At 44.5% G+C, this 17,717-nt stretch overlaps 1 protein-coding gene across 2 annotated transcripts in view; it reads right to left on the reverse strand.

Moving 5' to 3' along the window:
- Nucleotides 1-17,717, reverse strand: part of RETREG1 (reticulophagy regulator 1) — a 158,202-nt gene that overhangs the window by 34,495 nt on the left and 105,990 nt on the right. The window contains exon 1 of one of the 2 annotated variants that reach the window (XM_086362493.1): nt 16,014-16,384. The exons of the other annotated variant lie outside the window; for it this stretch is intronic. Within the exon in view, the coding sequence (XP_086218619.1) occupies nt 16,014-16,048 (35 nt within the window). The 5' untranslated portion in view covers nt 16,049-16,384. Of the gene's footprint in view, nt 1-16,013; nt 16,385-17,717 lie in introns of those variants that run through there. 2 annotated transcript variants of the gene reach the window in all.

Here is a 17,717-nt window from a genome sequence, read left to right on the forward strand (position 1 = left end):
GAGGGGCTGCAGTGAGGAGATACCCCTCGTCCAAGGTAAGAAGCAGCGGCTGCGCTTTGCTGGAGCAGCCATGAAGAGATACCCCACATCCAAGGTAAGAGAAACCCAAGTAGGATGGTAGGTGTTGCCTGAGGGCATCAGAGGACAGACACACTGAAACCATACTCACAGAAAACTAGCCAATCTGATCACACAGACCACAGCCTTGTCTAACTCAATGAAACTAAGCCATGGCGTGTGGGGCCACCCAAGATGGACGGGTCATGGTGGAGAGGTCTGACAGAATGTGGTCCGCTGGAGAAGGGAATGGCAAACCACTTCAGTATTCTTGCCTTGTGAACCCCATTCTTGCCAGCATGAAAGGGAAAATGATAGGATACTGAAAGAGGAACTCCCCAGGTCAGTAGGTGCCCAATATTCTACTGGAGATCAGTGGAGAAATAACTCCAGAAAGAATGAAGGGATGGAGCCAAAGCAAAAACAATAGCCAGCTGTGGATGTAACTGGTGATAGAAGCAAGGTCCAATGCTGTAAAGAGCAATATTGCATAGGAACCTGGAATGTCAGGTCCATGAATCAAGGCAAATTGGAAGTGGTCAAACAGGAGATGGCAAGAGTGAACGTCGACATTCTAGGAATCAGCAAACTAAAATGGACTGGAATGGGTGAATTTAACTCAGATGACCACTATATCTACTACTGTGGGCAGGAATCCCTTAGAAGAAATGGAGTAGCCATCATAGTCAACAAGAGTCCAAAATACAGTATTTGGATGCAATCTCAAAAACAACAGAATGATCTCTGTTTGTTTCCAAGGCAAACCATTCAATATCACGGTAATCCAAGCCTATGCCTCAACCAGTAACACTGAAGAAGCTGAAGTTGAATGGTTCTATGAAGACCTACAAGACCTTTTAGAGAACTAACACCCAAAAAAAAGATGTCCTTTTCATTATAAGGGCCTGGAATGCAAAAGTAGGACGTCAAGAAACACCTGGAGTAACAGGCAAATTTGGCCTTGGAGTACAGAATGAAGCAGGGCAAAGGCTAATAGAGTTCCGCCAAGAGAATGCACTGGTCATAGCAAACACCCTCTTCCAACAACACAAGAGAAGACTCTACAGATGGACATCACCAGATGGTCAACACCGAAATCAGATTGATTATATTCTTTGCAGCCAAAGATGGATAAGCTCTACACAGTCAGCAAAAACAAGACTGGGAGCTGACTGTGGCTCAGATCATGAACTCCTTATTGCCAAACTCAGACTTAAATTGAAGAAAGTAGGGAAAACCACTAGACCATTCAGGTATGACCTAAATCAAATCCCTTATGATTATACAGTGGAAGTGAGAAATAGATTTAAGGGACTAGATCTGATAGATAGAGTGCCTGATGAACTATGGACTGAGGTTCATGACATTGTACAGGAGACAGGGAGCAAGACCATCTCCAAGAAAAAGAAATGCAAAAATGCAAAATGGCTGTCTGAGGAGGCCTTACAAATAGCTGTGAAAAGAAGAGAAGCGAAAAGCAAAGGAGAAAGGAAGGATATAAGTATCTGAATGCAGACTTCCAAAGAATAGCAAGGAGAGAGAAGAAAGCCTTTCTCAGCCATCAATGCAAAGAAGTAGAGGAAAACAACAGAATGGGAAAGACTAGAGATCTCTTCAAGAAAATCTGAGATACCAAAGGAACATTTCATGCAAAGATAGGCTCAATAAAAGATAGAAATGGTATGGACCTAACAGAAGCAGAAGATATTAAGAAGAGATGGCAAGAATACACAGAAGAACTGTACAAAAAAGATCTTCACGACCCAGATAATCATGATGGTGTGATCACTCACATAGAGCCAGACATCCTGGAATGTGAAGTTAAGTGGGCCTTAGAAAGCATCACTACAAACAAAGCTAGTGGAGGTGATGGAATTCCAGTTGAACTATTTCAAATCCTTAAAGATGATGCTGTGAAAGTGCTGCACTCAATATGCCAGCAAATTTGGAAAACTCAGCAGTGGCCACAGGACTGGAAAAGGTCAGTTTTCATTCCAATCCCAAAGAAAGGCAATGCCAAAGAATGCTCAAACTACTGCACAATTGCACTCCTCTCATATGCTAGTAAAGTAATGCTCAAAATTCTCCAAGCCAGGTTTCAGCAATGCGTGAACCGTCAAATTCTGGATGTTCAAGCTGGTTTTAGAAAAGGCAGAGGAACCAGAGATCAAATTGCCAACATCCACTGGATCATCGAAAAAGCAAGAGAGTTCCAGAAAAACATTGATTTCTGCTTTATTGACTATGCCAAAGCCTTTGACTGTGTGGATCACAATAAACTGTGGAAAATTCTGAAAGAGATGGGAATACCAGACCACCTGACCAGCCTCTTGAGAAACCTATATGCAGGTCAAGAAGCAACAGTTAGAACTGGACATGGAACAACAGACTGGTTCCAAATGGGAAAAGGAGTACACCAAGGCTGTATATTGTCACCCTGCTTATTTAATTTATATGCAGAGTACATCATGAGAGACACTGGGCTGGAAGAAGCACAAGCTGGAATCAAGATTGCTGGAAGAAATATCAGTAACCTCAGATATGCAGATGACATCACCCTTATGGCAGAAAGTGAAGAAGAACTAAAGAGCCTCTTGATGAAAGTGAAAGAGGAGAGTGAAAAGTTGGCTTAAAGCTCAACATTCAGAAAACTAAGATCATGGCATCCGGTCCCATCACTTCATTGCAAATAGATGGGGAAACAATGGAAACAGTGTCAGAATTTATTTGGGGGGCTCCAAAATCACTGCAGATGGTGATTGCAGCCATGAAATTAAAAGACGCTTACTCCTTGGAAGGAAAGTTATGACCAACCTAGATAGCATATTTAAAAGTAGAGACATTACTTTGCCAACAAAGGTCCATCTAGTCAAGGCTATGGTTTTTCCAGTGGTCATGTATGGATGTGAGAGTTGGACTGTGAAGAAAGCTGAGCGCCAAAGAATTGATGCTTTTGAACTGTGGTGTTGGAGAAGACTCTTGAGAGAGTCCCTTGGACTGCAAGGAGATCCAACCAGTCCATTCTAAATGAGATCAGTTCTGGGTGTTCATTGGAAGGACTGATGCTGAAGCTGAAACTCCAGTACTTTGGCCACCTCATGCAAAGAGTTGACTCATTGGAAAAGACCCTGATGCTGGGAGGGTTTAGGGGCAGGAGGAAAAGGAGACGACAGAGGATGAGACGGCTGGATGGCATCACTGACTCGATGAGTTTAAGCAAACTCCAGGAGTTGGTGATGGACAGGGAGGCCTGGCGGGCTGCAATTTAATGGGGTCGAAAACAGTCAGACACAACTGAGAGACTGAACTGAACTGATTATACTTCCTATCTCAGATTTTCATCATGGGGTTTAAAAGAGCAAACACAGCCCATCTTTATCTGTTGCAAACCATGGTCACTTTGAAGCTGCTTTTTCAGTATTAGATAACTTCCCTATTCCAGTTGTTGTTATTATTGTTTAGTCCCTAAGCCATGTCCAACTTTGCAACCTCATGGACTCAGGCTCATCTGTCCATGGGATTCTCCAGGCAATGTCACTGGAGTGGGTTGCCATTTCCTTCTCCAGGGGATCTTCCTGGACCCGGAAGGCAGGCGGATTCTTTCCACTGAGCCACCAGGGAAGCCCTATCTGAGCTCGTGTAGATGATTAGTTCTCAGCCATGTTAATGAGCAGTTGGCGTGAATATCCTTAGGCTCAGGGTAGAACTTGAATGCTGACTGGAGACTGACAAACCAAGCAGTCCATTCGTGGGTCAGTCAACTCAGTCCAGTAAACATTAATGTTTGCATATGTGCTGTGGGAATTATAAATGTGCCAGTTGAGTTAGGGCTTAGAACAAGACTGGCGTTCTGGCATAAAACACATCCTAGTGAATTACCCATAATTTCTTGTTTCATTTATTTACAGAGGAATGAGAATTTAATAAGTCAAACAACCCACATAAAGGATCATTCTCAATTTTTATGCCTATTTCCCATGGACCTTTTTAGTTGTTTGTCCACTCTTTAAAAATAGTATTGTTACTTTGTAACTGGCCCTTACTGATTCTAATACATTTAACTTAATTTTCATAAACAGCTGTATGTATTAAGATATAAGTTTGTCTTTTGTGTCAAATGTCAAAGTGACAGGGATTTAAACAAGAAAGCACTTCTGTTTTCCCTCAGGGACAGCAGAGCACAGTGGTCCAGGGCTGACATGAGATCTCTGTAATGCTGAAGACCCAGGTTCTTTCCATCTTGTTGCTCCATGTTCTCAACATCACATAACCATCCCATGGTCTATGGGATGGAAGCAGAAGGCACCCCCTCTCCCTTTGAAATCACGACCTGTAAGTTGTATTTGAAGCTTCCAAGCACGTCCCACTGGCCGGAATGTCATCACATGGCCATGTCTGGCTGCATGGGAGCCTAAGAAATGTAATTAAATTGCTGGTGGCCATCTTCCAGCTGGAACTTGAGATTCTTATTACCAAAGGAAAGGAAGTCAAGGATTTGGGGACAGCCAGTAGACTCTCCCACAACAATACTCCTTTTGATCTCTTACTTCATCAGTTTATTATAATTTATAATTAAAATTATGCGATTACAGTAGTGACAGCAATGGCCATTAAGAGATTTGAGAATGAACACACGACTCAGAATGCAGACAAACAGTGGAAGCTGTTATGCCCTAGAGCAGAGGAGACAAATGTGTTCTGGAAAGGGCCAGAGAGCGAATATTTGGGCCCTGCTGGCCAGTCTGTATACGCAACTCTGCTTCACAGCACGAGGGCAACATGCAAACGGAAGAGCATGGTGTTTCCCAGGAAAATTTGATTTATAAAAACAGGCCGCGGGTGGATTTGGCCTCAGGGCTTCACTGAACTTCTGGGTACTGCTATGACAGGGATCACTGATTAGCCCAGCGAGCCAACCAGGAACCATTCAAAGGACTTCTAGTCCAAGGACACCTTCCACTTATTGTGCACATACCAAATGCGAGGAACTACATGTTGTTGCCACTAAATCGAGTCTGACTCTTTGCGACCCCATGGAGTGTAGCCTGCCAGGCTCTTCTGTCGATGGAATTCTCCAGGCAAGAATGCTGAAGTGGATTACTATTTTCTCCTCCAGGGACCTTCCCAACCCAGGGATCAAACCCCCCATCTCTTGCCTCTTCTGCCTTGGGAGGCAGATTCTTTACTTCTGAGCCACCAGGGAAGCCCAGAAACTACATTAGGATCTTGATAACATTTTCCTTAATCCTCACAAATATCTGACAAGGTGGACTAAATGCCCCCATTTTCCAGATGAGAAGGGGGACACAACCAAGAAGCAGCAGCACTCAGGATCTAAACCCAGGTCTTTCCAGCTCCAGCCCACCAGCCTCTCAAGCCTGTGGTCACCAAAACAGTCCTTTTGCTAACGAAATATAAGCACACAATTTGTCATATTACTGGTTGAAGCTGTTGAATGCCAGATTTGGCCTGTCAAGTATTACAGTGAGAAAAATTTCCTCTGATCTTAAAATAGTCCTTGCCCCAGAAGTTTATCCAGGTCTTAGCAAAAGGCATCTGACCTTCAGACTTTTCCCTGGGTGAAGCTGCTAAGCTTCAGAACACTGGTATCTAACGCAGAGGAAAAGTCAAGGTGCCATAAATATCACTGAAAACTTTAGGGTCTTTCAAAGTTTATCTAAATAAACAAAGATTAAACCCCAGCCCCTCCAACTCCAACCCATACTCCTCACCCTTGTGCAGTGGGCTTCATACACGTAACTACTCTACCCTCCCCAAGTACAGCAGACCATGCTAATTTGTCATCATACTCTTTCTAGAATCTTCCCAGTGAGGCCTCACAATCCTGTCAGAGCTCCAGGCACCATTTCCAGTTTATAGGAGTTGGCATCAGAGAATGAAGTCATTTGCCACCAAACCCTCAACACTTATGGAACAAACCGCCTCCTATTTTCCCCTCTGCAGTGCCCAAAAAAGGGATTATCTATTTCTTCCTTTATTGTCGCTGCCAATGTCGGCCGTATCTTAGTTTACTGAGCAAATCTCTTCTTGTTTCAGCAAGCAAATCAATTAAGTCTAGGTTTATAATCTATTGATGTGTGTACTCCTATGTCTCAAGTCTTCCTTCATACAAAAAACACACTTCTAAAGGGAAGTTTTCATATTACAAAGTGGGGAAACTATGACTATCTAGAATTCATATTCACTTAAATCACTTTGGAAGGAAAGTTATCTACTACTTATGTAACAAGTTACTCGAGAAACACTGAGTTAATTTCTTAGAGAAGAGAGCCACGTTTAAACATACATATGCCACATAATGGGCTTCCTTGGTAGCTCAAACGGCAGGAGCTACAATGCAGGAGACCTGGGTTCAACTTCTGGGTCGGGAAGATCCCCTGGAGAAGGGAATGGCAACCCACTCCAATACTGTTGCCTGGAGAATACCATGGACAGAGGAGCCTGCAGGGTTATAGTCCATGAGGTCGCAAAGAGTAGGATGCAACTGAATGACCTACACGTTCATGCCACATAATTAATGAGTTCTGCACAGAATACTCCCAGTAGTAGATGCTAATAATTCCCCAAAATGTAGAAACACATCTGTAATCCCCTCATCTTCTCTGGGCTTCCCTGGTGGCTCAGCGGTAAAGAATCTGCCTGCCAATGCTGGAAACACGACTTCGATCCCTGGGTCGGGAAGATCCCCAAGAGAAGGAAATAGCAACCCACTCCAGTATTCTTGCCTGGGAAATCCCATGGACTGAGGAGCCTGGCGGGTTACAGTCCATGTGGTGGCAAAGAGTTGGATATGACTGAGCAACTAACAACAACAATCGCAACCTCTTCTCTGAAGACAGAGTCTATAGGCATGTTTCTACAGGCATAATGTGAAAACGCTCTGACAGATGGGCTTGTTTTCCTTTAAAAAATAAAACACTTGCTTAGAGTTCAACTAAAACACCGACCAGAAGATGTTCCTTCCTGAGTCACGGATAATACTGGTGCATGGCTGCTCATTCAGTTTACAGCGAGCAAAGAGGCTGCATCTTGCTGGTAATTACAAGCTGACGCCTCTGATGCACCACCGCAAGTGGGTGTCTGCCCAGCTCTGGGGAGCCAGTCTCCACCCTGGAAACGCACCAACCCGTCATAAATCAGCGTTACGGAGAAGAGCAGGCAGGTGGGGGCCTCAGCCCTTCTCTCACCTCGTTCCGTATCTCCCCTTCCAAGGAAGACCATGTGGGCTGGTGATCCCTCTCGAGACGCTGCTGAATCCACAGAGTAGCATCTTTAATAGCCCTCTGTGGCACTGTGCCACTGGGTGACAGTCACGCCCAGGGCAGGGCAACCCTGCAGAAATGAGGTTGTGGGGTGTGTGTGTGGTGGGGGGCAGCAGGTAGGGGAGCGTGTTCTGCCTGGAGGGCTCATGGGAGCCTCCTTCTAAGGGTCCCACGTGTGTCCTCCTGAGCACTGAGCTTCTGTGTGCCTTCTGGGAACAGCCAGGACACTCCCCACCCCACTGTTTCCCAACGTCTGCAACAGGACAGTGTGTGACCTAGATGTACGGCCATGTGTTGCTACATCCAGGCTTTTGGCAGTTGGGGACGAAGAGGTGGGTGAGTACCATGAGTGAGAAGGTAGTTCCTGTGTTGAAGGCACCAGGGAAAAGAGATTAGAGACAGAACGGATGCAGGAGAGGATGAGAGAGAAATTAGAAAAAAAATGCACGGAGGAACGGCTCAGGTAGAATCCTCCTAACTGATCATCTCACTCACAAAACATGGGATGAGATGCGGTCACTCTGGCTGAAGAACCGGAAGCCAGGACTCCTTAAGGAGGCCACTTTTATTTTCCTATTCAGAGTTCACGGTAGTTTCACAAGAACAGCGGGAGAAACATCAACAGAGTTTTAACTCACTTCTGCCTGAAGGTCCTTCCTCTGACTTTGGGCTGGTTCTTATTATACACTCTTACTAGGCTGTGATGTGGCCAACCAGCCCCAGAAACCAACTGAAACTCCTTGATTTTATTTGAAAGAGCAATGTAATCGCTGAAGAAAACTTCTGATTTTCAAAGCAACCTTCCTTTAAAAGACTGTAAGTGGATGCCCTATTTTCTCAAACACAAAATTGAGGCACTGAATTTCTTTCCCCTTAACTTCAACCTATAACTGACCTTCTCCAGTACTGAATCTTTTTTGTCCCCTTGTCTAAAGTTTAAAACTAGGTGAGTGGCACACTTCATTTTCTGTTTCTTTATACATGTTGCTGTTGTTGTTGTTGTGTCCGACTCTTTGCGACTCCATGAACTGCAGCACGCCAGGCTTCCCTGTCCTTTGCTATCTCCCGGAGTTTGCTCAAACTCATGTCCACTGAGTCGGTGATGCCATCCAACCATCTCTGTCGTCCCCTTCTCCTCCTGCCCTTAACCCTTCACAGCATCTTCGTGTGTGGCAGAGGTTGTTCCCTTGGTAATTACTTTTTCTCACTCTGGTCTAGAAAGGATTTGAGGTCGCTTATAAAAATACATAGTGAACGAGGGATAAATAAACAGCTCAAGGAGCAGAGCCTGTTAGTCCACAGGCTGTATTTGTACAAAATGGTGCACCTTTTCCAGGAGATGAAGCGTCACTCCAGGGCACAGGGCTTGGGGATGGAACCCAGGATGGACGGCAGTGGCCCCCACCTCCACTGACTCTCTCAGCTGGATGCCTTGAATACTACCCCTGCAGCCATGGGGCCTGTGGCCCTACAAAGGAACAAGACTAAAACGCCTGATGGGAGAGGAAATTAGAAGAGCCCAGGGGAAGAAGAACATACAGAAGTACATCTGGAGGGTCCCACATACCACCTAGAAGTGAGCTGTGATTTACCCCCAAATGGCTAAATCAGAGATGGAAATAAATTGGTTAGAAGAATCATGGTGCCCATAAGATTAAAGCAAACCACTTAGACAAGTGGGCTTGTCTGGTGGCTCAGGCCGCAAAGAATCTGCCTGCAGTGCAGGAGGCCTGGGTTCGATTACTGGGTCAGGAAGATGCCCTGGAGAAGGGCATGGCAACCCACTCCAGTATTCTTGCCTGGATATCCCATGAACGGAGGAATCTGGTGGGCTGCCATCCAGGATAGCAAAGAGTCAGACACAACTGAGCGACTACCATACACACACTTAGACAAGTGCACTGAACTCCCTCCTGTGGGCACTCAGTTCTCTGTTGGATGCACTGGGCAGACATCCTTGTTTCCTCAAGAAAGAGTAAGTACTTTGACTCAACACAGGTCACTGGCACGACAGTGGGTTACATCAATCCCAGGAAGAATCAAAACAATGTGAACTGAACACACACCCCATTATGGCCCTACCCAAACCAACCATCTCGACCAAACCATACAAGAATGGGCCAATTCTGTGCACACCCAAGGCTGAGTCCACCATCTAGAGTGGATGGGTTACACACACTGAACAGCCTCTGCACGGATCATGACCAGCAATCAGAATATTCACGAGGATGAAACCACAGATGGTTGAGGTGTTTTCACTTAAAAGTGACCTATTCTATATTGCCTAAGGAAGTATATAACTTATGCAAGTATTATTATCATTAACTATTTCTTGAAGGCTTATGATAAGCCACTTATAAAGCTAAATATTTAATGTGGATTACCATATTTCATCTATAAGACAAACTGATAAAGGAAGTATTATTATCCCCATTTTATTGATAACAAAATGAAATTCACTAGTCATTGGTGAAATTGGGATTTGCAGCCAGAACTGGAAACAGCTTTGCATCATTGCACAGACCATGTATGCATTCTACAGAAGAGTTAAAATAGTTAAGTGTTTATGTGTAAAAATGTGAGCATCAACAAACTAAGAAGTTATTCTATATAAAAAAGTCACCAAGAGACCAGACCACTGGAGCATTCCCTTAGATGTCACTAGCCTGCATTTTTTTTTTAAAGCTGAAGAGGGAGCCAGACTGTAATTTTTACCATTGATATCCTTTCAAATGACAACTGATAACATTTTATAAAAATCATTAGTAAGTAAACAAGTTTTCCCAGTCTACAAGTTTTAAAATAAACCCCCCCAAATTCACTGACATTCTTCCCAAGGAAAAATGGGGTTCATGTCCTCTCCCTTCAAACTGGGATTGACTGCTTGACCAGCAGGACACAGTGGGAATGATACTTGGACAGTTTCTGGAAGCAGGCCTTAGGAAATGGGCAGCTCAGACTTCTTAGCCCTGGATCTAAGCATTCCCCTGAGAAAAATTAAAGTGGTATACCTTTCTCCCATTTATATATGACAAAATAATCTTGAACAACAGAGTAATATTAATAAATGGGAGCAATTCAAAGGTGAGAGTATTTTGAGGCATTAAAAAATGTTCCCCAAATCTTTAATGCCATTGAGAGGTGCTTAGAAGAGGAAGAGGCAACATACAAAACTGTGTGTAAAGTACATGATTGTAACTTTGCCAAGAAAACCTGTCCAAGGAAGTACTAGAAAAGACAGAATGTCATATAACAATCCTCTTTTTTTTTTTTTTAAGGGTAGTAAGATTATGATGGATCTTTTCTTACAATCTTTTTTTACATTCATTTTTCTCTAATACGATTTTGGTTTCCCCAAATGAATAGTCATAACATCTTCAGTGGGAAAACCTTGTGTATGAGTTTTGGTCCTCAGGTGAGCCTGTGCCCTCCCATGCCTTCTATGGGAATCCAGTTTCTACAGTGAGGAGACACCGAGTGGCTCCAGACACAGATTTGCCCATGAAGAGACAAAAAGCTGGGAGTAAGGGTGGCCTGAACGAGGGGACAGTCCCTCTGTTGGGGACAGCTTCTCGCAGCAGCCTGGGGACAGCCCTCTCAGTGGTCCGCCATACAACAGCTACAGCCCTCCTCTGGCAATGGAAACCAAAGCCACCTTCATCACATTTTAAGGATTGCAGAGAATGAGTTACCCTGTGTTGATGAAACAGAAATGAGCTTCAACAGGGCTTGACTACCAGAAGCTTACTGGGGAGCCCTGGGGGTTTGGGAAGTTAACGGTTTGTTAACTGGTGAGTAAAGATATGGCCATTAAACACGCTCTCTTGCAACAAGGACAGATCACATTGTTCTCCAAGCTCTTAATCAATTTTAAATATTAGTCCGGCTGGGTCAAAGCAGGATTTCGAAAATGGTAAACATTGTCTATGCCTGAGAGATATTTTCCACGACCGCATCAAAGGGTGGAAGGAAAATAAACCATTCATTCCTTTGACAAAGCTTTCCTGAATGTCTAGTATGCCTTGAGGATATATAAATGAAGATGGAGCAGTTTTTAATAGAATTAAATAATGACTTTTGCACCACTGACTACTAGGGAAGGCTGACTTGGGCTTCCCTCACAGCTCAGTTAGTAAAGAATCTGCCTGCAATGCAGGAGACCCTGGTTCCATTCCTGGGTTGGGAAGATCCCCTGGAGAAGGAATAGGCTACCCACTCCAGTATTTCTGGGCTCCCCTGGTGATTCAGCTGGTAAAGAATCTGCCTGCAATGCAGGAGACCCGGGTTCGATCCCTGGGTTGGGAAGATCCCCTGGAGAAGGGAAAGGCCTGGAGAAGTCCATGGACTGTGTAGTCCAAGGGATCGCAAGGAGTCGGACATGACTGAGGGACTTTCACTCACTTCACGCGCACCACTTGTACATTGCGGCTGACCCTTGCAGGTTTGCAAGAACCAGTTTTTCCAATCTCCTTTGAACCCCACTTTCACTGACTGCATGGGGGTGGTTTGAAATTGACCACAGTGGTTATATTTACACCACGGGAATCAACAAATGCTAAAGAACAGAGAGCAGGTTGTTGAACGTTTACCAACACACCACTGACTACAAGGCCCAATGAGGGGATCCTATACACCTCCCCCTCCCACCTCCAGCCACCTTTCTCCTTTCTCCGAGTGTGCTGACCACACTGGCCTTTCTAAGTGTCCAGCCCATGCTGTGGGTCACCACCATATAACTATGCATGTGTCTGGACAGACTCAGGAGGCAGCTGCCTGCCTTCACACAGCAGCTCCTTCACTTAATGGCTGTGTGACCTTTATTTTTTAACTTCACCTCTCTCTACTTATTTCAAAACCAAATGGCAGGCAGCACAAGGACTTTGGCAGCCTTGAGAACGCTGAAATATACTTGCTCAGGGAACCCATCTCAACACAAAGCTTGAGCTGTGTGTGTGTTGGGGTGGGCAGGGGGTACTGGTCAGACTTCTTTGTGAGGCTTTTCTCATTCCAACTTATAAACTCAGATTTGTTCTTAAAATCAGCATTTTTACCTTCAGAATCCATATTTCTATGAGAAATTAGAAACCGTGTTAAGGTCCTGAGATCAATTCATGAAAGCACGTATCACCTCATGACATCTCTCGAGTATTTAGGAGGCCCCCCGGCCCCTTGCCTCAGACCCTTCCCTACCTTCTCATGCCCTTGAGGACCATCCAAGCCCCTGCCGAGGCCTCAGAGGTGCTGCGGACTTGGCCAACCCTCTCTCCTAGTCACTGCTCTCTTTTCCCGTCTGTCTGCTTCTAACGGGTGTTGGGCTTCCCAGGAGGCTCAGTGGTAAAGAATTCACCTGCCGATGCAGGAGATGCAGGTTCAGTTCCTGGGTCAGGAAGGTCCTCTGGAGGAGGAAATGGCAACCCACTCCAGTTTTCTTGCCTGGGAAATCCCAGGGACAGAGGAGCCTGGCCTGCTGCAGTCTGTCAGGTTGCAAAGAGTCAGCCATGACTTAACAACTGAGCACACACACACTCAGGATCTTGACCCGAGCTGGGTCTCCTTCCTGGGGACCTGACACCCCAACATGACCACCCCTTCACATCTCAGCCCCAAAAGGGCACTTTGTCAGATAGGCCTGCTTAAAGACTCTCTCACCCCACACGCCCACCAGGTCATCTCCCATAGGACCATTCTTATATTTTATTCTAACCCTTATTATCAGAAGTATTTTTTTTACTGATTTTTTTAACGTGTGAAGTCTCACCCCCATTCAGACTGTGTGCTCCATGAAAGCAGAGGCTCAAACCATCATACCTGGCGCACGGCCACCAGATTAGAATGCAGCTTGATTAAACATGCCCCAAGTGAACCAGGGGACGTGTGGACAGAATGATCTCTTGTGGAAGGGCTTCTGTGATAAAACACACTCGGAACTCAGTCTGGGTGGCCTGGGGTCCACACCCTTCGAGGCAGTTGGAACAGAAAAACAGAAAACCGGTTCTCCCATCCACACACATCCCCTCCCCACACACACACCTCACTGGGCTATTGAAGACACCCCAGGGCCCGCCTGCTACCTCCAGGTGGGGCCCCAAATGAGGTGAGAGGTAGGATAAGGGACCACGCAGTGCCCAGCGCCTGGAGCAAGGAGGACTCTCCTGGCATTTCTTGATCCAGTGTGCCTCCCCAGCTGTGGCCCTCCCTTCCTTCTCCTTTGGCACAGACGCCTGGCTTTCTGCCTTCCCCACCCAGCATCGGAATGGCCTTCTCTCACACCCTCTCCCCTCATCTCCTGACCTTGAAACTGGCGTGGAGTCTTTGGAGGTTTTTACCAAGAGGGCTTATGACTGGCGACGCAGCGAGATAAATGGCCAGGAGGAGGGTCTCTCCCCTGCCTCCCCAGCCCACCGGTGGCTGTGATCACGTGAAATCCACTGGTGAATGTTTGACGGCGCGTCGGGCCCGCTGGACCACAGCCACACAGCAGTCTGCCCGTGCGGTGCCCTAAGTGTGCATCCGGATACCCTCACGAAGTCTCCCCTCGCTTGCTTTCCACTGATGGAATTCAGGGCTGCCTCACTGCCAGCTACAGAGCCATTCAGCAAATTCCAAAATGGGACTAAAGTAACACGAAGGAGCCCTAAATGTGGGACTCACCCAGAACCTGCCACAATCAAGCTCCAACAGCACATTTTATCAGCAGATTCAAGACTTACAATAGTCATCTCTTTCAGGAGTGACACCAAAGGGCATGTCCAATGACATTCCATCTCAAATTTAGCAAGAGTAAAATTCCCTCTCGTATAATATTTCACTTCTTGCCGGGCTCTAAACATCCCCTCTGTCTGGGGTGCCCTTTCTAACTCTCTTGCACAGATACAGTAGAACCAAACCATACGAGGCAAAGCAAAGTATATTCTATAGAAACCACCAACTGCTGAGAGTATGTCAGCAGAATAAACAAGGAGAGGCAGGGGTACACGACTTCAGAGCAGTGTGAGGGTGTTTTCTACTTTCCACAAGTTATTGGTCTTTGGGAATAATTATTATTAATAGATATACATGCACTGTGTATTCAGGGTTCCCCTTCTTGCCTGTTTACCCTGTAACCAGTAACACACTCTCAGAAAAAAACTTAAGTTTGTTTAGTTTATATCATAAACTGCGAGTTCAAAGTATTTATAATTAGCCACAATTAATTGTGATTTAATTTAATTGTGGGAATGTAACATTTCATTAAGGCAAACTTTATTACATTTCTGCCAAGACTCTCCCTTCAGTCTCTGAAATGATCAGGCCCCCTAGATACTTCTTGCCAGTGTTCAAATGGTTTATAAATACATTCCATTCACAAGTATTCATTAAAAATGCCTGTTCTATGCAAAAATTTATGCAGAGTCATTAGGAATGCCATGATGTAAAGTAAAAAAGGGAAGTCCTGCGTTCAGAAATATTAAAATGTCATAAGGGGGACACATACAATCCTGGTAGATCACCCATCATCTCAAACCAAAACTGACATTTAAATGTCTCTGGAAATATTTTCTTAACTATTTAATCAATTAGTCTGTGTCCTAAATCTAGGCACGTGTATAACTGTCATCTTCAAGCACTTGATTTGATGTCTCATTTTATATAGAAATCTCTTTTAATAGGCAATTAAATGTGAATTTCATGTCCCCTCTTAGGGACTGGGAAGGAATCTGGAAGAAAATGAAAACTAAAGACAAAAGTAGCTTTTAAGGACATGATTATAGCTACATTATAGTACACACACACACACACACACAATCATACAACTATGGCTGAAAAGGGATGCTCATACAATGATAAAAAAAATACTGTGTTATTCTTATTCCTAGAGATTCACCAGTTTCCACTTTCTTTGACGATTGGCAATAATCTCTTGTCCTTTTTTAAAACAAGTTTCTTTCTACTTTTTCACATATGAATTTCAATGACCTGAATCAGAATTCCAACGACACCAATTCACACAGATTTTGTTAACAGTGCAGTGGGGCTAGAAGTGGAAACTTCCAGTATGGACATAAGTTATGTTCATATTAATAGGAATAACTGCCTGCTTCCTTTCCCGTCCCTATACCCCTTCTTAGAGCCAGGTATTAATAAAGTATTTGGTTAATGTACTGCATATGGGGGCCCCAGGGATCATATTTTCAAAGACAAGAACTGAAGTTTAAAAAAAAAGTGTTTAATATAAAAATGGGTATATTGGTCTAATAGTTAACTTTTAGAAATGTTCAACAAGTCTTTAAAATCCAAGCGTTTTTGCAAAATGTTCACTAGCTTAAATTTCTAACAACTAAAATGCTCACTAGCTTAAATTTCTAACAACTACCACCTAAAGTTAAAAATGAAACATCAAAAAACCCCAAGTAGACTTTACGGGGTGTAGGTCGAAGCACTTTTTGATAATTTCAGGCTGTCTCTTCCTCGTTCAAGAAAAGCGCTTATTGGCATATGTTTCTAAGGGTATATCTGTTAATTTTAGGTTTCTCTCCTCGTGCTAAAGAAAATTCCCTTTCTGGAACTAAAGGGTTTGCACTCCTTTTTAAATTTTAATTTCAACTACCTTTTAAATTAGTCATAATTTTTTTAAAAAAGATAACTGGCAAAGGAAATAGACTCAAGGAAAAAGTAAATACAGATCATTATTACCTTTTGCCTGGTCCAAAGTCTTCACCTTCAGGCATTTCTGCCCTTTAAAAAAATAATAACCAAGTGGAGAAAGCTGCAGCCCTTCTGTGCTATAGCAGTTTCTTCTCCGCACTGATGATGATTATCAGGAGGGGGAAAAAACCCGGTAGTGAAGTTCTTTCCTTTTTGGAGAAAAGCACTCCTCCCCTACTCAGAAAGTAGGTGTTTACAAACTTCCGAAGCGCCGGCCTGCCTTGAATGAAGCTGGGAGCCGGGTTATTAGGACTGTCCCCTTCTAAATATAAACAGGTCACCTCTTACTCCCGGGACCGTGACAGGCAGCTGGGAGCAAAGCGCTGCCTGGCTGCCCAGCATTTTCGCTCCAGTCCTGTGAGGAGGTGTCACCGCCCAGCTATTAACCTTTACTGGGATGACTTCACCGAAGCCAGCCTACCCTTTCTCTTTCCTGTTTTTTTTCCTGGCATTGACAAGGCACCCCTCCGAAGGGCGGCGTGGCCACCGGGAGCTTCAAACTTCAGCTTGGGCTATCAGATCTCCAACTCGCAGGAGGGGCTGGAGGGCGGAGAGCAGATGGGCAGGACTGCAAGAGCCCAGAGGCTTGTTTGTTCTGGAAACACTTAGCCACTCAGCAAAAAGATCACTTCTCACACACACACACACACACACAAAAGGGTTGGGGGTGTGGGTGAGGGGGAGATACTGATCAACAGTTGTGTTTGGAGCGCTATTGTTTTGCAAGAAAATCTTCCTTTGGGTCATCTAGATTTCTTAACTCAGAAGTAAGCAAACAAGAGCCTGTGAGTTCCTTTGGGCAACAAGTTTTCTTCAGAGGGACCTCCCTCTGTCATCTGGGAGCAGCCTGACACTGGGATGTGGCTGAGCTGTTGGCCTGAGATGTTTTGATAGCTTGGCCCCTCATCACGTGAATGTGAGCATGCCAAGTCGCTTCAGTCGTGTCTGACTCTTTGTGACCTACCTCATGGACTGTAGCCTGCCACGCTGCTCTGTCCATGGGATTCTCCAGGCAAGAATACTGGAGTGGGTTGCTATACCTTCCTCCAGGGGATCTTCATGACCCAGGAAAGGAACCCATGTCTCTTACATCTCCTGCATTGGCAGATGGGTTCTTTACCACCAGCGCCACCTGGGAAGCCCCCATTATCATACACAGGTCATCAATCACCAGGTACCCTCATTCACTATAACTTTTAAGAGCAGGACAAAAATTACTTAATCCTGCTTTCAAAAGAGCTGGGCAAAACACTGAGATCCCTTTAGAAATGTAACCTGAAAGCTTTGCACAGAATCTTGAAACCATTTCTTTTCCTGGTTGGCAAAGTAAAGCCATAAGTAAGATCTAATTATTAAGAAACAATATATTTTCCTTAGATGAATGCACCCAGTGTTCACTGCAGCCCTATTTACAATAGCCATGTAAACAACCACTTTTAGGACATGACCTCAATGTCATCTACAGATGAATGAGTAAAGTAGATGTGGTACATACATACAATGGAGTATTACTCAGCCATACAAAATAATGAAATAATGCCATTTGCAGCAAGATGGATGGACCTAAAGATTGTCACAGTGAGCGAAGTACGTCAGAGAGACAAGTATCATATGATCTCACTTATATACAAAAATCTAAAAAATTGTATGAATGAACTTATTCACAAAACAGAAATAGTCACAGATGTAGAA

The sequence above is a fragment of the Bos grunniens genome, chromosome 20, assembly GCF_055505025.1.
Source record: "Bos grunniens cultivar Pamir isolate PY7600 chromosome 20, Bosgru_T2T1.0, whole genome shotgun sequence".
Classification (NCBI taxonomy): Eukaryota; Metazoa; Chordata; class Mammalia; order Artiodactyla; family Bovidae; genus Bos; species Bos grunniens.